Raw genomic sequence first — 23,860 nt, 5'->3', positions numbered from 1 at the left:
AGAGGATTAAGATTGTTGCACATACAAGAAAGGATTCTTTATGCAGTTTAAGGCTCTCTCGGGGATGTTAACGTTGACCACTGGTTGAGCGTATGTATGTCCGATTGTCAAAGTCACAATAGCAGTTTGTCATCATTTAGAGGAACAGGAGTGACTACTTTAGAGCTACTAAGCCACAGCCCACCCAGCTCCCCCACAGGTAAGACTGGCCAGGTCCCTATGGCTGGGGCTCCACTTCCTAGTCACCTAGCTCCTGGTTCCAACTATTAAGGAACCCTTGGCCCTGAAGCCCCTGCCCACACTTTCCCCGTTGCCCTGACTCCAGTGCTAGCAGGTAAGCAGTCTCCTGACCAGCAGACCTGAGTCTATACTCCTACTTAAGCAAGCAATTCCAAATGTGCAAATCTGTGCAAACAAAACAAAACAAAAGAAACAAACAAACAAAAAACACAGTGAAAATTCAGAGCAGCGTGTCTCCTCCCCACGTTACTTATCCCGTAGTAAGAGACTCGAGGGGAATGACCCCAAAGAACTCCCAAAGAATTCAAGAATATGATTAACACTATGTTCAGACAACTCAAGATAAAAGCCAAGAGTTGAATGAAGTAACAAAGTCACCATAAGATATGAAAATAGAATTCAATTTAAAAAAAAATGAGAAAAAGCCAAGCTGAAATGACGCTGGCAAAGAACCAACCAATAAGCCAGGCAGGGATGTTAACCTCAGGGTCTGCAATAAATAGAGCTGTCCTTCAAACCTGAGCTGGGTAGGGCCAGTTAACGCTCCAGCGTTTAGCCTATGGCTGTCCCGGAGAACACAGAAGTGAGGACCAGCAAAGCCATCAGCAAGGCTGTAGCCTCAGCATGCACCAATTTACCGCTAGGGGGCACCGAGAATCACAGAGAGGACAGGTTAGATCAGCAGTTCTCAACCCAGGGGTCGTGACCCCTCTGCAGAGGTGATGAAATCTAGACTCGTGCCTGGACAGAACACACCAAGCCAACATGGTTCCACGTGGAGAGGTTTAATGAGGAGAGGAAAGGCAGGCCATGAGCACGTGGAGGGAAGAGGGGGATGGGGAGAGAAGGGACAGGAACAGAGGGGAAGAGCAGAGAAGAACAAAGAGAACAAGAGCAAGTGTGGGTTGGGGATTTAGCTCAGTGGTAGAGCGCTTGCCTAGGAAGCGAAAGGCCCTGGGTTCGGTCCCCAGCTCTGAAAAAAAAAGAACAAAAAAAAAAAAAAAAAAAAAAGCAAGAGAGAATGAGGAGGGGGCAAGCAGCCCCCTTTATAGCCAGGCACAGCTGGCTGTTGCCAGGCAACTGTGGGGAGGAGCATACCTGGCTGTTCCCAGGTAGCTGTAAGGGTGGGGCTTAGACAGAATACCAATAGGGTGTACTTGTCAAACAACTATTTCAGAAGGAATGCATATCAGATACCCTTAATTTCAGATATTTGCATGACGATCTGTAATCCGTAGCAAAATTACAGTTATGAAGTAGCAGTGAAATAATTTTATGGTTGGGGTGTCACCACAGCATTGAGGAACTGTATTAAAGGGTCTCAGAGTCAGGAAGGTCGACCCAGGAAAAGTAGATGTCTGTTTGGTTTTTTTGTTTGTTTGTTTGTTTGTTTTGTTTTTTTCCTAAAGCAAAACAAAACTTCCAATGATGTCATGAACACTATGGGATGCTTAGCTTTTGTCTGGGTACCCTGTTTCTTCACGGGAAGCTTGGGGAGAAGGGAGCAGACAGGTTCAGAGGGCGGGACCCTGGACAAAAAAGCTGGGCGGGTGGATATCCGGCTCCAGCTTGCAGGGTTTTATCCCCTCCTCTTAGGTTGAGAGTCTCAGTCACGTGATGACCGTACCTTCCAGTGGTGGAACAGGGAGTGGGGATAGCTTCTCACCGGCAGTGTGTGGACCCATGCGTGCAGCAGACACCTGCCAGGGACCAGATGGTGCGCCTCTGCTCTGTCTAGAATGCTCGCGGGGCTCTCATTCCAAAGCCCATTCACACCAGAACCATTCACACAAAGACCCAGTCAGAAAACCCTTCTTCTCTCCCTCTCACAGAAATTAGTTTGCTTGAGTCAGAGTCTCTCCCTGCCTGGTGCTCACCCAGTAGGCTAGGCTGGTTGGCTCTGGAGCGTCAGGCACCTGCCAGTCTCTGCTTCTCTAGCTCTAGATTACACTCGCCTAGCACCACGCCTGGATTTTTTGAAGATTTTTCCTCAGGTTCTAGGAATTGAACCCAGGTCCTTATGCTTGTATGGCAAGCACGTTACCCTCTGAGCTGTTTCTTCTGCCCTGTATTATTTTTTTAGTGAGGTAAAATTTACCTACCATAAAAGTAACCTTTCCAAGTGTTTCCTCCAGCTGCCTCGACTGCCGAGACAGGGTCAGGCAGCCCTTTCTTCTCCAGTGTATTCCAAACGTCACATGACACTCAAGCAACTGCTACCCCTTCCCTTCCTGTCCCACCCACTGGCGACCACCACCTCTAAGATAGGCTATTCTGGATACGCAGCATACACACAGAATAGCAGCGTGGCCCTCTGTGTCTGTCTTTTTCAGAGAGCACCCACACAGCCTCACATGCTCCAATCTTACTGTGCTCTCCTTCAACCAATGCTTCGCCCACCTCCTCTTTTCTCTATTCCCATTTCTGCTAAGGAGCCAGGCAGGCCTCATTTCTTGCCTGTTTCAACCGCCTACCTGGAGTTTTAAACCCAGCTTCTCCTCCCTAGTCCACTGTAAAACGCCAAGCCAGAAGCCAAGTTTAAACATGTCAGCTCTCAATGCTCTCCAGCTCTGGCCACATTCCACACATCCGGTTCGAAGCTGGAAGTGGTTCAGGTGCTGGGCCACCCTCAGTCTACTTCAGCCAATCCCAGGTCTGCTCCAGCCTCACACTTCCACCAGACCAGCAAGCTACCCATGGCTCTGAACACAGGCAACCCACTTCTTGAATTCTGTGTTCTACCACTCCCCTTCTGATGAGTCCTTGTCCCTAGATCCAGCTTCAAGTACCCCTCACCCCCTATTTTGAGGCCTCTCCATCTCTTCCCACTGGTCAGGTAACGGACTGCCCCTTTTCTTTCAACTGCCTGTAAGGAGTCGTATGCATGTTTTGTCTCTTCTCTGGGAGGTAAATTCCATAAGGGCAGGGTGAGTCTTTGAACTTCCATAGGCCCAGCCCTGTAAGCAGACAGGCACTGAATTTGATGAGTCATGTGTAGTAAGCTGGGATATTACTTATCCAATAACACCAACCAGCATAGATGGGGCATGTCTGCTATCCTGGCTGTGCCAGGAATATTTAAATCACTCTGGTTTGGTAAAGTATCATAGCTTACAACTCCTTTTCCTTCTGGCTGGTTCTTGAGGCAAGTTGGTAAAGGCAGAAGAGGGTAAGGGCAGATAGGAACATCTTAGTATCTGTTCCGCAGGTCAAGATTTACAAAATTTTGTCATTTGGAGCTCAGACACCTCTGTGCCGGGAGAACTTTTTGTTTAGCTTTTTTTTCTCCCCAATAGATGTTTGTACAGGTGTCTTCTTGTTCCCTTTGTAGGGGAGGACATCACGGTACTGCTTTGTTTTAAAGATAGTAGGTTAGTGTCCAGCCATTGTCCCAAGGTTGCCAAGAGACATTTCTTACATGGGTCTGGGCTCTTTGGAACAACATGAATGAATGATTCTCTCTGGGCTTTAATGGGACAGCCATAGAGAGAGGTACTCAGAGTAAAGGGGGATTTGTTGACGTGGCTTTGGGGAGGTGTGGATTTGGAAGAACTGTGTTCTTTTTACCCTTTGTCCCATCTAATCTATATACATCCACCCGTCCATCCATCCATCCTAGGATTGGGATTTGGGGAGCAATTTGATCTTGCAGTAGAGATAGGGAACAGTCTTACTATATAGTTCAGGCTGGCCTTGAACTGCCAAGACTGTAGGCATAAGGTCTCTTTTGAAACAGATCTCTAGTAACATTATCCCATACACGTCTGCACTTGTTACTATATTAGAGTAGCTTTCTGGAAAGCCAATCAAAGGGCTCTGGTTCCTGGGTAGCTGCTTAATTAACTGATTAAATTTATTAAGTATTAGGTACAGAACTTGTGTACACTATTTCAGTGCAGTCCTACTAGGCTCTAGCCCCAGTCCTGCTCTGGGCTAAATTGTAGAAAAAAAACAAAACAAAACAAACAAACAAACAAAAAAAAAACCAGCAGTGAAAACAGGGTCAGTCTGGAACCTTCCAGACTGATGTTTGGAGGGATGGTAGTATTTTTTGGAGTTTCTTCAGGTTTCAGAAGTATGCACTTTGTCTGTTGTGTGAACAAGATTACACACGTGACATATACTCCTGTGACTTGGGTGCTGGCAGTGGCTTTGAGTTCATCTGGGCTGTACACAAGTTCCAGGCTCCTTGTGGATTCCTCGTGAATGTCTGGCCTCTCCAGCTCTAAGTGGGCTAAGTGGCCTCCTGCTCGTCCTGGGTATGGTGGTTGCTCTAGATCTCACTCTACCTTAGTTCCAGTCCTCTGGCCCACTAAGCTCCTTCCTTGCCCTGGTCTTTCCCCCGGCAGAGAGGAGTTCTGCCCTACACACCTCCAGTGCTAATCCTTTGCCTGACTAATATTACTTGTCCTGAGCATTCAACCCCTTCATGACTTCCTTCCAGAAGTCTGCCCACATCCTGGGTACCTCTCCTTTGTGGCATTTCTCAAGAGGTGTCACTGCACAGAACGGTCCACTTCACTTTCCCCTAGACTAGAGGTTTCCTGGCGCTACAGCAGTGTTACGCCATTTTACCCAGGTAACGGCTGCTATGCCAGGTTAACCTGTTTGCCTTGGGCTTTTGAGGTGGGAACAGGAGCAGCCCGGGTGTGGTAGCTACTTAGGGCCCAGCCTGGAGGCACCTCAGCACCTAACGTCATCACTCTACATGCTGACACGTGGCCCACCCCACGCCACACCCTCAGTTGACTTATTGACGTTCTCCTACCACGTACCTTAAAATGAATGATGTGTCCCTTGGAGACAATGCCCATGTCTTTCAGATCTTCCTCTTCCAGAAGCAGCAACCGCTTGCCTGTGATGTTGTTCTCCTTAAACAAGCTTGCGTATCCACTCATCTCGACTGAGGACTCGCCTGGGGGAGAAGGGCAGAGGGCAGGGAATGAGGCTCAAGCACGGCCTCCACAAAGTGAGCTCCACAGATACAAGGGTGACTGATTCTACTTGCCTTTCCCGACGAGCTGCTGAACCCAAAAATACTGTGAAGAGAGGACACACACATGGTTTGGGAGGTCCACATACAGGCAGTAGTCATTCTTAACAGTTAAAGTCTCCCCTAGATTCAGATGTCTCTCACTGAGCCACAAGGGAAAGATAGACGAGTTCTCTCGGTAGTTCTAAAGCCTCAAGCTTTCTGATTGGAGATATCCTCCCGTAGGGGGCATTGGGCAGTTGAGACACTTCTGAGGGAGAGTTTACATCTCTCCTAGAGGGTGCTTCCATAATGACTTTTCCACTCACACGGGCAGGTGGTGATTGCTATGGCACGTTTTTCAGGAACTGCGTGAGTAACAAGGACCACACAGCAGTGGGCAGAGGGATGGGACGCCTGCTGGGCCTGTCAGGCCATAGCAGTCACGGGTGAGGGACAGGTAAAACAAGGTACTTTCTGTGTCTACTGAGGTGGTTACAACCAAGGGTCCCTTGTCCTTGAACATTACTCGACCCCTGTTTACTGGTGGCTTAACATCACCTTGGGGAAGACACGTAGAGGAGAGGCCAGACTCAGTCATTCTGATACCCTGGGTCCCTTGACAATGGACTTCTACCTCAACCTGGCAGCAAACACTGAGAATCGCTTCTAGAACTCAGATCTTTCAAATCCATCTCTATTCAAAGGAAATGATCCATTCCTGTTGTTAGGGAGGGAGCAATTATGTACAGGGCTGGCAAGAGGCATGGCTTCTAGGGTTCTGGGAATGAGGAGAAACAGGAAGCTGGCACCCGGCCTCTTTACTTTGTGGAGCCTGTGCTGCTGCCTAACACTAAAGGAAGCTAACTTCATAAAAATACAAAGGGCAGAGGGGCATGCCCCAGCCCCGCACCAGGCTGAGCTGGAGAACAGCTCTCCTGGAATTCCTACCCATGAGTCTTGAGATGCCTTGGGGTGGCTGTCTCCCTAGGGCGGAGCTAATTCTTGCCAGAGCTACTTAGCACACCATCTTTACCTTCCTCTTCATTAAATGATGCCTTTGCGCTTGTAAATTGATCCGGGACAGGCACGGACCCTGAGGTATCTTTCTCTCTCATCAGCAGATCTCAAAACCATTTCCCATTAAGGAAGCAGATATGGGGACAGAATTGGCTACACGGTTCTTCAATTTGTCTCCCCAGAGCTGCACGCAGCCCTTCCTGTGGACTTAAGCATCCCATGTTGTAAGATTATGGGGAACACTCCGTCCATTCCTCTTGGGGAAGGCCTGAGCAAGGGAGGCAGTTAAGCATTTTGTCATTTAATGAGCAGGCCTGAGGTGGGAAAGGGACCCTGGCAGAAGACTCCAGGCTGTCATTGTCTGTCTCCCCTACGCGCAAGTCCTCCTTTGGTGTTCTAGGCAAGTTTAAGTATCTTTTGAGGCATGTGTATGGACACTGAGGCTTTTGTCTTGCTGTTGGCATTCTGCACTCTGGAGTATTTTCACAACCAGTAGAGGAGGGTGAGGTTTGAAGAGCTAGTCGCTTTTACCATGGGGTCCTTATTTCCAATCTCTGTCAGATTATTTGTTTATGCAAAGAAAAGAGGAGTTTGTTAGTTTCTGCTAGTTAGACCCAGATCTCTCAACTGCATTTCTAAACTTGTGGGCAAATCTGCTGGCTTCCTACCCAGATCTAAAGAGGCATTAACAGAAGCAGCTTACCACATCTTCTTCGGTCCACGCACCAATCTCAAAGGAAGGCAGCAGCTGCGTGGGAGATATGAAGGAAATGAAAAAGGGAAGCAAGATTATCCTTGTCCTTTGATTTCTCACCTCAGCTCCCCTGCCGCTCTGGCCTGCTTCCTGCTTCCGCTTGCCAGTTAGGCCGAGTGGAAAACAGTTCCCTCACCCCCTCAGAGGGGGTCCTTGGATGCTGAGCCCAGCAGGAACAACCCACTCTACCTTATGAGCTGTTTTAGGGGGACTTGGTACAAGTTGGTGTGGTCTTCTTTGGCATGGGGCTCGGCAGGAATGGATTTACAGCCCACAACATCACTAGCTACCAGAGCAGCCTTAGAATGCTCAGCTAACAGTAGGATTATAGGGTAATTTGCCATCGGAAATTCCAAGCAGCCATAAGTAGACAGGTGACTTATTTTTCCTGTCCTAACAGTGGGCTTCCAGGGCTTAAACACCTGACTTGCATGGAGGAAACAGGATATGTGAAGTTGGAACTGTCCTGGGGCATCTGGTTACTGGAACACAGACTAGAACAGCTCCCTGTCAGGGGTACATGTGGATGGGGACTTGCAGAGCACTTCAGCCTGTGCCAGAGAAATGTTCACATCAGTACATCCCACAGTTATGGGCTAAATAGCAAATGCTCCCATAACTTGAAAAGGCCTGTGTCCTATGGGCCAGTGTGTGGTATAGTCATTAGCTTCAACTAGCTTGAGTCTTCAAAATGTTTAAATGGTTCATGAAAGACGAAGCAAAAATACCACCCAGCCTCTGTTACAAACAGTACATACAGAGTAGGCAAATTGGAGAAAAGACTGGGAGGGGGTGGGTATGATCTAAACATGTTGTATACCTGTGTGAACTTTTGCAAGAACAATAAAAAAGAGAAGTTGATTGTTGTTGCCTTTACTGTTAGTGTGACGATCTGATTGGTGGCTAAGTTAATCTTCCTAACTTAGAAGTGCTTACTGTATACTTAGCTCAAAGTGCTAGGAAAGCAGAGTCCCTGTAAGGAATTTTACTAGAAATGAATGAAGTATGTGTGGATTATGTTTGGGAGAGGCCACTTTTATCATGTTTTGTTTTTCTTTAAGTTCCTAATTCATAATACTTGGTACGTGTGTGTGTGTGTGTGTGTGTGTGTGTGTGTGTGTGTGTGTGTATGTGTGTGTACATGCATGTATGCATATGAAGACCAAAGGACAAGCTTGGGTGTTATTTCTCAGATCCTACTCACTGGGTTGGAACTCACAGATTAGGCTGGGCTGGCTCTGGGCTTCAGAGACCTACATGCCTGTCTGCCCCCAGCATAGGGAGTGCATGCCACAACAGTGGGCTTTTTATGTATACTTTGGGTTGGAGTCAGGCCCTCTTACAGGCAAAGCAAGTATTTTAGCAACCACGGTCTCTATCTAGCCCCGCCTGCTTAACTGTTATGGTACTACCGTCTACAATGAATAGATCGAGGGATGCATGTATTCCGTTGCCAAATTTCTTGGTAGTCGTCTCAGTGTTGACAGGCATACAAAGGCCCATGCTCCATAGCATATGACAGGGGGATGGAAGGCAAGTGGGCTGAGCTGGGGATTGCGGACCCAGGAGTGGGGTGGGGTTGAGGTGGAAGAGAAGGCAAGGAAGAGTGAGTGGGTGAGGCGCTGACCATGGGGGGTCGGGTAGGTGTGACAAGTTCACTTAATTGGAGCAGAGGATGAAGTGAGCTTGCGTTGGAGGAAAAGGGGAAAGAAGCTGATTCTGGGTGGGGCAGAGCACAGTCTATTGTTGCAGACCCTCCTGTCAGAAACCCCACACGGATGTGCAGAGCTTGAGTGCTCCACACACTCTGCTCCTCGTGCGCTTCCTCTCTCTGAAACACAAAAGCTGCGAAGGAGTCACCGAGCACACTCACCTGCTTTAATAACGTGGATGAGTGACGGAAGTTGCTCTCCATCAAAGAAAGTACATGGTAAGCTTTACTTCTTCAAAGGGCAGCTGGACAGAGCTGCAGAGACATGCCGTCCCCTCTGCCCAATATGGACACAAATGTGGAGTAAGAGACAGCAAGTACTGTTAGAGCTGGTCTTTACAGGACGCCAGCGCATGCATGAATGTGATGTGTGTACGTGTGTGTGTGTGTGTGTGTGTGTGTGTGTGTGTGTGTGTGCGTGCATTCATGCATCTGTGTTGTTTTGACTTCTACATAATTGCCGAATAAGTGTGATGTGTGTGTATATGTGTGTATGTATGGTCTGATTTCTATATAATTTCCAAATGTGGTGCTATACAGAACTGAGAAATAAGTATTTCTTGAGTAAAGATTGCAAAGGAAATAACCAACATCTTCAGCTTTAATGTGCAGAGGAGAGCAGAGTTCTTGCTGCCAGGCTGGCTCATCTACATTATGCCCCAGGGAAGAGCCTGAACTCTGCCTCATGCTCCCTCCAGCAGGAGTCTGCAGATGCTTGCAAAGATCAGTGAGAGGGGGGCTGGAACCAGGCGCTGCAGCAAGACGGTTTGAATTTGGCAAGACAGGGGATAAGAGTTAATGATCTGCAGCCACACAGAGGCTCACCATCTCCTTCATGTTTTCTGTACCTGGTTAACATATCAGTGCGTCTGCTGTAGACGAGTTCTAAGCCTTTCTGTTTTCTTTAGGGATTAAAAAAAAAAAAAAAAAAGAAAGAAAGAAAGAAACCAAACCAATCCCTCATGACTGCCCCATCACTTTAGTAATTCATTATTTATACTCCATCAGACTCGAGGAGAGAAAAGCACTTGTGTGCATGTGTGTGACACTGATTTCTTCAAAGGATGTTGGGAATCCAGTCTAACAAAGATCTTATGTACACAGCGACACATAACAAAGGGATTTACTGTCAAAACGTTTATTGCAAAATGGAGTCTTAGAACAAAAGAAAGCGGAGAAAAGTTCACATCAGAATGAAACGTGCGACGCCAACTTGGATTTCTGAATACATCGTGGACTCGGTGCTGGAATATCAGCTTCCAACTACGAAGTCGGCAACTAAACGGCCTTACCACACCAGAGCACAGTTTAATCTTCCATACAGACATTGTACATGGCATTTGGCATAAGACTTGCTCAGAATAACATTGCAACGGAGTGGAGGCAAGAAGATTGTTATGCAAACACAGTGATGAGGCCTCCTACTGAAAGCTCACACTCCAAGGATAGAAACTTTTCCGATAGCAGGTTTTCAGGGTGCAGAAGCAATGTGTCGTGTCGGAACTAAGGGTGTTCTGCACACGCTACAAAACAGTTGCATGGGTGCCTGAACTCTAGTTGGCAATAATTATCCACATGCCAGAAAGTTCCTCACACAAGCAACAGAGTGCCCACAAAGTTGGGGTCTGAGAAAACATGGCCTGTCCAGGATTCCCTGATAGACACTCATTTTTCAACCACAGAATGCTGTGCTGACAGCAGCCAGGCTGCGTCACGTCCAGCAGGGTTGAGCCTCTGCTGCAGTGTTAGTCTACACAGGAAAACGGGTCTTACTCGAAAGCAGCAGGAGGTGCCTGATTATAGAATTACGCCTTACTGTGTGCTGTGGTACAGTGAGGCTCGACTGGCTTCACAAGGCTCTCCAAGTCTAGTGTGACAGAAAAATGTTCTTAAAGTATCAATATTTAACTCAGGCTAGGTTTTTAAGACCATCTTTCATGAAGTTCTTGGCATGCTAATGGAAACTAAAGTCATATACATGCATGGTAACTGGATGGGAAATGGGTCTGAGTCTCTCCTAGATGCCACCCCTTCCCTTAGTCCCTTTGATTTCAATGGGGATCAAGCGTGAATACCTCAGCTGGTGTTCAGAGTCTAACAAACTCACTGCATATTAATAAAAAAGAGGCACTGGTTAAAAAACACAAACAGTATTTTCAGAGCATCAAAAGCAGTGTGCCAGGTGTCTGCCACCACATCCCATTGGCTAATTGTGAACCATTAAAATGTGATTTTGCTTAAAAAAAAAAGTTAGGAAAAATGCCCTTTACATGACTTCAGCATGACAGCAAGTCCACCAGGGTTGTACTACTGTGGAGTCACCATGCTGGGGCAGCGCCCCTCCCCCAGCAGATACAATAATGTCGTAGTGTTTCTGCTACCAACCTTAAGTGGGGGAAGGAAAATAATCGTTTCCACCATCAGTGATTTGAGAAAAAGCTGCAGCCTCCGGACATGCAGAAGGCGTCCTTATTGTTCTAAGAAGGCGTGGGTGATTTTGTTTGGGGGAAAAAAAAAAACTAGAGTTGGAATCGCAGATGTGTCAGGTTTAACGAGCAGCACAGTGGGGACAGGACAACTGTACGGAGATTGTGCATGGAAACCTTTGCAAGAGGGGGCTGCCCCTGGCAAGCAGGATGCCACCAGTCTACAGTAAATGCTGGCTGGCCAAGGTCACATTACTTCTCAGCTGAGAACCACTATGGATGCCCCCAAATTCTATACATTAGCTTTACGAGTAAAGAAATGTCAGAGGCAGTGTTTTAAGGTGTCTGACTGACACTTAGTACCACAATCAATAGTTCTAATTCTCATTCTGAACCTTCACTTCTTTTCAGGATTTCTTTAACTTTTGAATTGTGTTCCTTTGTAAGTCAGGTCACTGGAATAAAATCTAACACTGATAAATTAATTGGTCATTTCAAAAACTGATCTAAGAAGTGAGTTAAACCTTCGACATTGGCTTCGTGAGAAATTCTTCATGTAGCTAATAGACATTTCTTACAAAATTAACTGACTCTAAAGCTCTATAGGAATTTTTACAGGAGGTGTGAGAACTCTATGGGGTCCTGTTTATTTGAGTCGGGTTTCTGGTATATTTGTACATTTTAAAGCCACAAGATGAACACTAATTGGAGCAGAAGTAAAATGGCCAATGGCATATTCTCTGGTTCTAGATGGAGCAGTTGGAAGCTTTTCCCCAAGGCTCCTGCTCTATCCTAAGTCCTGTGGTTTCTTCATAACTGAGGACTGAGCTGAGCACAGCTGCAATGTTGGTAGAGAAAGCGGCAGCAGTTAGGAGATGGGGACAATTTTTAATGCACTAAAAATTTTATATAGAATATGAATTAGGTATTAATTTAGGAAATACATTATTTCCATGCCATCTATCTGTTCTAAACCAACTCTTGCTTAGTGGGTGGTGAGGTTTATGTTCTTACATATAGGGCAGAACTGGCCTCTCAGAGGTCCCTTCACCTTCTTGGGCTCTGTGTAAACATCACATCACCATGTAACAGCGGGCCTTTCCTGAGCACACTTTGAGACTTCTCCCTCTAGCTCCCATCTTCCTTGCTTGCTTCAATTTCCAGCACGCACTTAGCGAATCTTACCGTTCTGTGATGCTCACTAGCATGCACGCTCCACGAGTGCAAAGGCTGTCTATCATCTAGCTGTCCTCTAGAACTCGGTAGACAGTGGGTCCCAGCGAAGGCTTGTTGAACACGAGGCTTTATTTTTGCCTGGGCAGGAGTGCAAGAGGCTCCCTCACCTCCCACTGTCTCCTTCAGGTGCCCACAGCATGCTGGGAAATCAGGAGTTGCTAGGCATCCTTTCTGCTCCATCTAAGACTTTCTGTTTGAGCAGCCTGACTACATGTGCTGAGTACGCATGCGCCGAGGATTCCAACTTTCAGCGGGATGGGGGTTGCGGGGTGGGCTGTCTTCTTCCGCAGCCTTTTCCTGTCTGTAAACACCCAGCGCATGTGGATCCGGCATGGCACGTAGGTTCCAAGGCAACTGAATTAAACTGTTTGTGTAGTTTACATTCTAAGAATTTCTCTCTTTATTTTTCCTGAAAGCCATCTACTTTTAACTTCATACTTCCGAGCAAGTGTCATTTGCAATAGATAGTTTAGTGGTCCAGGTTACAGAACACACTTCTCAGTGTCTCCTTAACTTGGCGGTTAACCATAGCTGGTGCTACCTGGGCCCTGCCATGGCCCGGTGCTATGCTACATGGTTACATACTTCTGAACCTTTATCTTTGAAGTACATTAGCATCCCTGTCAGGGTAGCGAAGGGCTGGCAGGTTCAGAGATTCCATAGTCTACCTGGGACTGCACAGCAGACATACCCAGAACATTCCACTGTTCTTTCTCCCCAGATAAAGCTGTAGCACACTTTCCACTTTGGATTCTACTTTTCGGTCCTCATCAAGGGTTAGAGGCCCGTCGTACCTCACGTATCTAGTCCTTTCTTGGGACAGAGTCTTGCAACGTTGCTCATACATAGTCTTGCAACATAGCTAATACTAAACCCACTACTGTCCTGCCTCAGCCTCCGAGAGCCAGGATTATGACATGAGCTACCGTACCCACCTGAGGTTATAGCTTCTGTATAGAAAAGCCCACCAAGAGTATTTAACTTCCATTGTCAAATGAATGACACCAATTTCTGAGTTAGATTGATAAGGACTTTTGTCTTAACTTTATCTAGTTGTAATTTTTATATGCCGTTTATAGTTTAAATAAGTTTTAGCCGCTATATTAGTCTTCTTCGAGTGTCTCTGGGTGGCCTGGCCTTCATAGTAAGTGGTACCTGAATCTATTTCCCTAGCCAGTGTAATAGAGAACAATACAAAGGAAAGGAAGTGGGTGTGCTGGGGGAGGCTACATGTAACAGAAAGACCCCTTCAGAGAGTACTTGTGTCTAAGAAGGATAATTAATTTATCGTTCCTATTTCCTATGTGTGGTTTTTCCTACACACAGATTAGAATCTAGTAGTATTATTATGCACCCCTGGAAAACAAAGAAATAGAGTGCCTTTATCGTATGGAAAGAGCAGGCTCCTGCTCATCCTGTTCATGGCTAGACACGTCCCTTTGGGACCATGTGCTTCTGTGTAAAGGACACGCTAAGCCTAGGGTGACACTGCGCTCTTGTTAGGATGCTTCCAGCCAGCATGGGGATGCAAGCTCGTCTGCTGCTCGCTTCAAAGCAGAGCATTTCTCCTTCGAATGTTACTACTGAGAACACCACTCGGGTTTTACTTTGAGGAGCCGTGTGCTGTTTGGCATTGAAAATTCTTGGCATTAAGGTATTTCTGAAGGGGCGTTTGTTATAACCTTCTTTCACCTCACCTCAGGTTTTTTTGTTTTGGTTTTCTGGATTTTACAGTTGCCAATCACCTCTGCCATTAGAATGTGCTGTACAAGGAAGAAACCTTGGAACGCTGGGGAGAGTCGAGTGTCAGAGCGGAGTGGGGAGCAAAGTGCGTGTTCAAAATGGACATTTTCTTAACCAACTGAGCCAAAGGTTTAAATACAGTCAAATACAAACTACAAAGCATGCGCTTTAAGAAGAAAAAGCCCAAATGTCATTAGCTCGAGAACATGAGAACATGATATGTATGTAATCACATATTTCTATAACCAGGCACCACACTCACTGATAAATATGCCTTTAGCTTAATTCCCCGCCCTTTGCTGAACGCAGAAGCAAAGTCACGCTGATGAGGAAACCACCCTAAATGAACTCGGCCTAAGGCGCCGTGCTGGGGGCTCTGCCTCCCTATGCTGCTTTTTGCACAGACTGAGATAATACATTTTTTCTGTTTTTCTAAACAAAACAAAACAAAACATTTTCGATCTTATTCCTTTCTGCCGTCAATCACTATTATCCACGTCCTTCTCCTCCTCACCATCATCGTCATCATCGTCACCTTCTGACAAGTCAAAGTCACTGAACCCCAAGGCCATGTTGACTTTCTTCCCTCTCCTCTTACATGTGGTTTTGGATGAATTCTGCTTGGCTTGCATGTTTATCTGCATCCCAGAATGCAGCACAGCTCCTGCTTTGTTCATTGAGAAGACATCCCCAAAGCCCATGAGCATCATGGCCTGCAGACTTGGGTTCATGCCATGGCCCTCCCCGTTACTCGCTGCAGTGATCTGGCAAGACATCTCTGCACTGTTTGATTCCTCTGTTTTAGATTCAAAGTAAGACTCCTCAGACATTCTTGCAGAGAGAGGCAAGAGAAGCTATCAAAGGGGAAGAAAGGACAGAAGTGAAAAGAGAAATTAGTACCAATTTAAGTCAGGGACAGATACCACACAATTAGATGGTACCCCGCAGCAGGTGGACGATGAGGACTTTTGAATGGCGGACCTGACACCAGCGTATTGGCCGTAATTTTATGAGTGGCAGGGTGAATCGTAACAGAAAGCTCGCAAAGCACCATACTGAGCCGGATTGCAAACAGACAGGGAGGTACCAGTGATAAGCCCCTGCTTTGCTTAAAATAAAATAGTTTTCAGGATGTCTCTTAATTTTCCCCAATTTCATTTCCACACAGAAACATTTGATTAACCATATATTAATTAAAAAAAGAAGAAATGAGGCAGAGATTAAATCTCAAGTAAAAAAAAAAAAATCAGAAAGCCAGATCCAAGGAAGAGCGCAGAGGAAGGATAAAAGCACTTTGGCTGCAGTGCGTGCGTGCGTGCGTGCGTGCGTGCGTGCGTGCGTGCGTGGGTGACGTGGGGATGTGGTTGATTCGACCTCTTTCCCTGGGACCGTGCTTTGAGCGCACTCTGAAGGTGACCTTACTTCCGTTTTTTACTGACTTGGGCTTAATTTCTTCATGTTATTATATAATTGGCTTGGGAGGAAATTCGAGATCCTGTCTTTAAGTCGGCTATAGCGAACCTGTGGAAACTGGGAGGACCTGTTGAGGATTCACTTAGCCTGTCTCCTTGCTGTAGCCACCGATACCCAAGTCTCCTTCCAGTAGGACTTGTCTATGAGGCCTTTCTCATAGTCACAGTGGTGGTAATTTACTTTCTTCCCTATCAGTTCCCTTCGACAGCCTACCTAAGCCAAAGCCTTTGCTCCTATTTCTTTCGTGGCAAAACTGTCAGGGTGTAAAAACAATGGTTCTATGTTGTCTGAGGACAAAGCAAAGAAAGGTCCTTGCTTTTCACCAGTAATGCACAAATACGGGAACTCTTGGATGAACTTTGCATTCTGGGTGTGAGGGTACAGAATAGTTACTTCTCTTATTTTAAGATTAAAAACCATTGTATCATTGTCGCAGGCACATGCATGCCGCAGGCGCATGTGTAGAGGTCAGAGACAACTTTTGGGAGTCCGTTCTCTACCCCTTTAGGTTCTCAGGGCTCGGCTTCTCAGGCTTGGTTGGCAAGTGCTTTTAGTGACAGAGCCATCTTGAAAGCCCAGTTTTCCAGTGTAAGTAACTGTTGGAGATACGTTTTCAAAAGCCAGCCCATTCTATTAGAGGAGAATTTGGGCAGTTTGGGCTCAGTACCAAGGTCCTGCGTGCGGTCCATCCGGCCAGCCTCCGGCCCTTACTGCTGGAGCAGGGCCTCACTCCCTAAGGCCTCATTCCCTCCCTTCTCACATTCCAAAATCGGGTTTTCAATTGACAGAAACCCTTTGCAGCTTACTTATTTATTACTGCAGTGGTCTCTTCTCACAGTATGATAGAGTCTAAAGAGCTCCTTAAATATTTGTTAAATAGTTTATCTCTAAAAATGTTTTTATATCAAGCTGCAGCAATAATTAAAAATAAGCTTCATCCCTATTTACACACAGAGAACTCATCCTTCCAAGGATCTTTAATGTTTCAGTTTTAGGAAGGAAACTAGTACCCCTGAAATCAATTTGACAGTATTTTTATACACTTGTGTAAATGTTAGACTATCATATTTAAGATGAAGCTACTTATAAGAAGAAAAAAGCCTCATTTTTGCCCTTGTAAAAAGATTTCTTTTTCTCAGCAGTCTAGTTAAAAACTGACTAGAGGGTGAAGTGAGGATGAAAGAAAACAGCTACTTATAAAATACCTGAGCACAAACTCCTCTCCCTTAGAAACACCAGCTCAAGGCAGAGGAGACATTAAAAGCAAGTGTTATATACAAGAAACCTTAGGCCCCGTAAGTAAAAAGCGAGGGGACCTCACAGGGACTGCACCATGCTGTCCGCTGTTTGATGGTGGTCTGCAAAGCACTTTCTTTAAACGAGCTTTCTGGGGTTAAAACACAAGTGAGCAACCTACCAAGCACCTGTAGCATGTTACACCTTATCACACAACCATGTTACCAGCAGCAATAACGTGCGAGGCAGCCATCATTTCTTAGCAAGACTGATGCCGGTAAACCAAGGCGAGGCTCTGAGGCACACACTAGTAAGCGGCTGAAAGTTTTCTTGACAATAAGACATTTAGAAAGGGTAGAGCCATGCAGGGCTTGACAGTTAAGGTTTCAATGAGCTTAAAAAGCGGAAAGGAAACAGCTTCCTAGCCTTCGGCAGATGGGATGTAGGGACAAGGCTGTGCTCTCCTGCTTCCCCTGCCTTCAAGAAGCTGGGCTCTGTCACAGAGCTCTGAGTCCTACACCCAGCTGGCACCAACTCAGCCTAAACCGGAAACAGCACCCTTTACCCTTCCTATCGGAGTCTGGTTAAGTTCCCAGGACTTGCTAACAAACGTGAGGTACCCTTCTAATATCTCATGCCAGACTTAGGTATAGCAATTCAGTTCTGACCTTGGCATTCCCAGGATTACCAAAGTCATTTTTGAAAAGGGTAAATGTGTAACATTTAAATGCATTCTCCTATTTTGGGGGGTGAGAGGGTGCCAGATTGCGTCTCCATAGGAATTGGAAATAAAGACGGACTCTCTTGCTCTTTAGATATTGGAAGACATTTTGCAACCTGTTACTGCTGCTCAATGGAGGTTAAGACTTGTCTAGATAGGCCTTTGAGGAAGACACAATGAGGGGCATTTAACTTTTTTTCTTGGTGTATTAACAATAACTTTATTTTGAATTTCCCACTCCGTGTGATTTTTAAGTGGACAGATACGGTCCACTGAAAATCCTAGAAAAACCAATCCTAAGATTTCACTTGATTCCTAAAGGTAACTCTTGTTTAAAATCTAAAGGATGATGGAACAGGATGTACAATTTAACACACAGCTTAGGCTCAAGGTTAAAGCATGAGTGGTCAGCGCTCCTCTGGACTTGGGAAAGAACCAGGGTCTTCCCAGAGGTAGAGCAAGTGGGTTGCCTGCCCTAGGAGAAGCCTTCTCCCCATTTGGTGCTGAGCACACTCGTGGCTCTAAACCATAAGAAATATTAATGCTTGTCGCCTCTAGGTCAGCAGACCAGCTCAACCTTAGAGAGAAAATGTGCTTAAGTTCTTACACACCCACGGCATTCCTGGCTGCCTTGGAATTATTCATTCCTGATGGCGAAGCTGAAGGACAGCCTTCCTTCAGTGTTCTGAGGGCCCAACGATGAAATAGATTTGACTTTGCTCTCGTAATTCTAACATACAAATGCAATTCTTAAGGAAATTCAGTTCTGAAGGAAAAGATCCAGAAGGAGAAAATTTTCTTTTAAATCTCTGGCGTTTTAGAGTTTCACATTTCTAACTATCAAGGAAGGCCTTTGGTTCTCAGGAGCAGGGTGGGGAGGTTGGGGCAGGGAGAAGTCTGGCCATGCAGTCATGCTCAGCATGCTTGCTGAAGCATCCTAAAGGCTGAGGAGTGCTTTAGGAAGCCACGAGGCGGGGGACTCACCGGGGTGTTGGACTGCTCGGTCAGTTTCTGCTCCCACATCTTCAAGCGTCTCTCCCTTTCTTTGAGCTCCTGCTCTTTAAAGCTGAGATCGCGCTCTAGCTTCTTCAGCCGCTCAAGGGTAGCCTCAATTTCACACCTGAGAGAAAGAACTCAGTAAGTCTCCACTAATGCCTGTGGGTGCTCAGTGGGTCCATTGATGGGCTAACAGAGAAAAAGCTAGGGTGTGGGCTTTGAGATTGGCCAGGAACCAGCCAGAGTAGCCAGACTCTCTCTTATCCTTCAAAACCAACGATTAGTTTCTAGTTGGGAAAAACAAATTCGGAGCATTTTGACAAAGCATCGAAGAGGTCGCACTGGTTGGGAGTGGCCATTTAAGACGCTTTACAGCTCACAAAGCATGGTCACAGGGTCTCTCATCTTAGTTCTAAAACTAAGGGAGGGTCTGTGTTGTGGATGGGAAAATGACACCAGGTTGTACACTGCAGAGCTGGCTACCGAGCTGGCACTCTTGCTCACAGAGTGGCTGGGTGAGGATCAGTAACCTGGGAGTTCCTCTGCTGACTCTGCGTGTGCTTTTTCCTGAGAATTCCTGGTCTGTTTGCTGAGAACAATAAAACACAGGTGCTCAAGACTACCACAGAGAAAGCACAAGACTGGGCTGGCGAGGCCTGGCCGTTCCACTATTTACATAAACACAGGCATTTTTTTCTCCATTTTTTTTTCTACTGAAAATAGACATTTCTCAATATATTCTGATTATGGTTTTTCCTCTCCCTAACTCCTCAGAGAGTCCCCCACCTCAACCAAATTCACATCCTTTCTGTGTCTCCTCAGAAAATAAGCAGGCATCTGAAGAGTGATTGTAAAATAAAATAAGATGAAATGAAAACGAGCAAACTGGTATATGACAAAACAAACAGAAGGAAAAAAAACAAAGAAAAAGTACAAGAAACACATAAAGGTGTGCATGAGTGTGCAAGTGCACATACACACACACTTACACACACAGGAATCCCATACAAATAATTTTTATAATCTAGCAAGCATGGGATACTTGTCTAGAGAAGTTCTGAGTCTCTTTTAGACTCTATAATTTAAAAGGAAGTTCTTTCCCTCCTGTCTAGGCCACTCAGGACACTCTGCCCAGTAACAGAAACTGTTCCTTACACAAACTGAAACTGGCAAGGTGTTTGGTACAAACTTTTCCTCCTCCAGGGCTGTCACAATGTTAATGTCTAAATTTATGCTCTGAGAACTGGAAGTTCTCCGCCTTGAGTTTCTGAAGAGCTTGCACATGAGCCATGAGCCAAGTAATGAGAGAGGAAAGGGCATGTGTGTGTGTGTGTGTGTGATGCACAGACATGCAAAGGAACACAGGAAGGTTAACGGTGTCCTGCAAGGACTTTCTGGTTGTCTGCTGAGACAAGCCTGTGCTGCACACTACATCTTCACGGTGAGACTTCGATGTGGAAGGATGCATGGGCCCCAGAGTTCAGCTGCTGGCGATACCCTGTCCTTGTGTTTCCAGGCAAGGACAGAATAAGTGGCTGTCTCCGTCCACTCCTATGATTTGTGTAACTTGAGGGGCAGCTTGGGGGTGGGGCTCCACCCACAGGTTCTCCTCTCTGCCTGTAGGAAGAACCCCTCGGCGTGGGAAGGCTTCAGTGCAGCTTCTGTGTACCCTGGTCCCTTTTACTGGGGCCATGTGAGAAAACATGAAGGGACAATAAGTCACAGTGCAGCCCCAAGAAAAGTCAGGAAAGCAGAAATCTCTTAGAATTATGACTTTATCATAAAATCCAAGTTTAATCCTTAATATTTCTGACAAAAATATGATGCCAATTCATGAACGACTGTGTTTTAACTTTTCAGATGGAGAACTGAAGAGAAAAACTCAGCATGGAACTCCTTGGAGTAAACTTTCATTACAAAAGAGAAAGAGCCACTATGGGCCATTGAGAGGGTCACTGGGTGGAAGCAGGGCACAGAGCAAGGCATTCTTGGTGGTGGAGTGGCCAGGGCCGCTATCTGTGAGACACTTGGTAAGTTTGTCCTAACTCTCCTGCCAATGAGACTGATCCCACTGGAGCTTCTCCTTTCCGTCAGGATGAATGGCTAGCGCAGTCTGTTTTGCTTGTAACTAAATCCAAGGCCTCATCTCAAAATCTGGCTCAGGGAGCCCACTATGATTTTGAGCCCTTGTGGAAAACAGATCAACAGTTAAATAAGCTGAAGGCTGTGGCAGAAATGCAAACCCACTGGGAAGTTGAGCTTCCTTAACCTGTCCTGTATGCCCCGAGTCCCAGCATTGCTCCTACCTGCACGCTGCGGGAGAGTGACCTGAACCTGAGGACATGAAAAGGCACCCCCACCCCTTGTTGCTGACTTTGTTTTATGCATCTATTGATGCATTTAGAAAACCTTCCCATTCTAAAACTCCAGTTGTTGGAAACTGGTTCTCTCCAACCGAATCCAGCCAAGGATGGTTTCAACTAATATCAGTTTTCCATTTTCAGGCACTGAACTGGAACTATCCTTTCATTAGACAGATTCACTATGGAGTCACAGGTCGGGCTGAGGAAACAGCCACATGGCTCCTATATTACATGGAAAGTAGGAGCGTATAAAAGTTGTGGCATGAACACGTGATGGGTCCTCCTACCCAAATTGCAAAGAATCCATTCTTGATCTCTGCCTTTTGTTCTTGAAGGCATGTCATAGTGACTGTACTTTGGCCACGATGGAAAAAACAACCGGCAGTGTTTTGTAGATAGGCAGAACCTGAACACTCCATTTCGGCCCCTTGGCTCATTCATGTACACCATTGCAGGTTTGTGCAGTCACACGTGATAACAGCGGGAAGCAGAAGTGTGGGGCCCCAGGTTCCGCTCCGACTGCTCGAGCAGCTGAGGGTTCGATGAGCAGAGTCCCATGTTAGCTCTCTTTCCTTATACTGTTTAAGTGGCCTTCAGTAAGCTACTTTTACAGAGGACTTTCAGGATCATTTAACTTTCTAAATTAGATGTCTTGTCTGCCTGTGTGGAGAGAAGGCTTGGGCAGGTGGCCATCACTTGCAAGTGTCTCTGCGTGCCTGGATGCACACTTCATGGTGACTCCCATTTGAGCCCTGATAAAAGTTGGGGCAAAGGAAGTCATAGCAGAATGTCCTGTCCTTTGAACTATGGGGCGATCTGAAGACCCATGACAGTCTCTCTGTAATGTGGTACACTGAATGACAGTTTTCCACTTGATTGGTAACCTAAAGAGATCACACCCTGCAGTTTGCTTCTGAGCAAGAAAGGAATCTGGTAAAAAGAATGCTGCATATTAATGGAGAGCCGCCATGACCGATGACTGGGGACTATCGTCCATGTGGGCCTCATTATGGCTCCACTGCAGTACAATGTGAGCCCAGGTAAGTTACCCAAGCCACTGAGGCCTCAGGTTAGCTCCTGGGACACGACTGGGACTGCTATGGGGATTGAGAGAGATAACCCAAAGGAAGCGCGGCATCTGGAGGAAATTTATGAACAATCACCAATTACTAGTATTTTTTTTTTCTTTTTTTTCGGAGCTGGGGACCGAACCCAGGGCCTTGCGCTTGCTAGGCAATCGCTCTATCACTGAGCTAAATCCCCAACCCTAATTACTAGTATTTTAAGCATCATCCCTTGTGGCTTTAACCAGTTGTCAAGTTCAGTTACCATAGCTCTGCTGCCTCAAACTACTCTGAGGTGAGAGTCCGGTGAGACACACACGCTGTATCAGAGCAGCGCTAACAGCTCCCGAGAGGCCTGAGAATGCCCCTGGGAAATGGTGCTCCCTTACTATCAGGGTACCTCCCCATTCTTTAGTATCAGCTCTCGTCATTTTCCATCCTCAAGGTGTGGGGTTTGTCTGTCTATGTTGAGATGGAGTTCTGCTATGTTGCCCAGGCTGGGTTAGAACTTGCCGTCCTTTGGCCTCAGCCTTTTGAGTAGGTGGGTCTATAGGCATGTGCTACTCTCCCCGGCTTTCACTTTGAAGTATTTTAAACATTACATTTATCACTCAGTTAATCCAGACTTAATGAGAAAGTTCTTAAAAATGGCAAATAGGAAAATGTCCTCCCTCCGCGACCCTCTGGCTCTCTGCGGCATTTCCCAGTGCGCATGGGTATGCGCATTGCTGTGCACTGGTTCTTTACTGCCGCCATTTTGAATAAAGGGGCCTGTAGCTTCCATTTTAAGCTCATTTCTTAGAGCCACTGATCAGAAGTCATGGGTAGGATGCACCCTGCTAGGCGTGGGGACACCTTTTTTGAAAGCAGTTCTTTTATTACACAACTTCTGTCTCGAGCTTTGGCATTCTAAACAGGGTTGTCTGAACAAGTCCCCACACATTCTGTTAAAAGCCTCCCCATTGGTTTGCCCTATAATAAAGCCATAGTAGCAGGACTTCTGGGGCAAAGCATTTGTACATTTTTTTAGGGCATTTAAAATCATATAGTGTGAAATTCTGAAAAATATCATGAGTTATTCACCCTTTTGCTTGTTTGCTAAGTAAAGCTGAAGATTTTCCATGTGCTTATTAGCCACTTGACCTCCATTAAATTAAGTTAATTAATTAATTAAATTTAAATTAATTTGTCAAGTTAGCATGTAAAAGAGTGCATTCCCTCCTCGTATTTTCATGAGTCACTGTACTGTGTGCTCACCTGTTCTTTGCTTCCTCAGCCCTCTGTCCTCCACACTAACCTCCTGCCAGTCCTTGCCTGTGATGTTTGAACCACACATTCTGTTGCCTTCTCTATTTCCCACCTCACTCAAAGTTCTTCCTTTCAGCCATGAATCTTTTTTCAGCTCTGCAACCCATACAGAGGTACTATAAACTACACAGGTAGTTTTATTTTGTGTGTGTACGGTGCTGTGGTTTATTCTTGTGGGTATGCACTGGTAGGTGTGCGTATGCAAGTGTGTGCATGTGTGTAAACAGTAGATTGGTGTCAGGTATTTTCCTCAATCCCTCTCTACTTTATTTTTGAGGTAGGGTCTCTTGTTGAACTTGAAACCCACAGATTTGACTAGGCTGACTGGCCATTGAGCATCTGCCTGTCTCTGCCTCCCCAGCGGATTACATATACATCCCACCAAGCCAGTTTTTCATACAGACATACACGCACATGCACACATGCACACACACACACAAACTTGGGTTCTGCATATAACAGAAAACACACGATGTCTGTCAGTCATATTTAACTTAGCATAATGATTTCCAGTTCTACTCATTTTCCTGAAAAGGCCACGATTTCATTTTTATTTACAACTGCATGAAATAAGGCATAACTGCATAAGGGTATGCC

The 23,860-nt window shown here is 46.0% G+C and overlaps 1 protein-coding gene across 4 annotated transcripts in view; it reads right to left on the bottom strand.

The window, feature by feature from the left end:
* The window catches only part of Map3k20 (mitogen-activated protein kinase kinase kinase 20), a 159,365-nt gene that overhangs the window by 31,106 nt on the left and 104,399 nt on the right, over window positions 1-23,860 (bottom strand). For 2 of the 4 annotated variants that reach the window (NM_001398993.1, XM_087652488.1), the window contains 4 exon segments: window positions 5,016-5,155; window positions 5,249-5,279; window positions 6,936-6,980; window positions 18,517-18,652. In NM_001398993.1, the coding sequence (NP_001385922.1) occupies window positions 5,016-5,155; window positions 5,249-5,279; window positions 6,936-6,980; window positions 18,517-18,652 (352 nt within the window). 4 annotated transcript variants of the gene reach the window in all.

Source organism: Rattus norvegicus, chromosome 3 (genome assembly GCF_021556685.1).
Source record: "Rattus norvegicus strain SHRSP/BbbUtx chromosome 3, alternate assembly SHRSP_T2T, whole genome shotgun sequence".
Taxonomy (NCBI): domain Eukaryota; kingdom Metazoa; phylum Chordata; class Mammalia; order Rodentia; family Muridae; genus Rattus; species Rattus norvegicus.
Note: the sequence above shows the minus strand (reverse complement) of the source record. Positions and strands in the feature narration are given on the sequence as shown.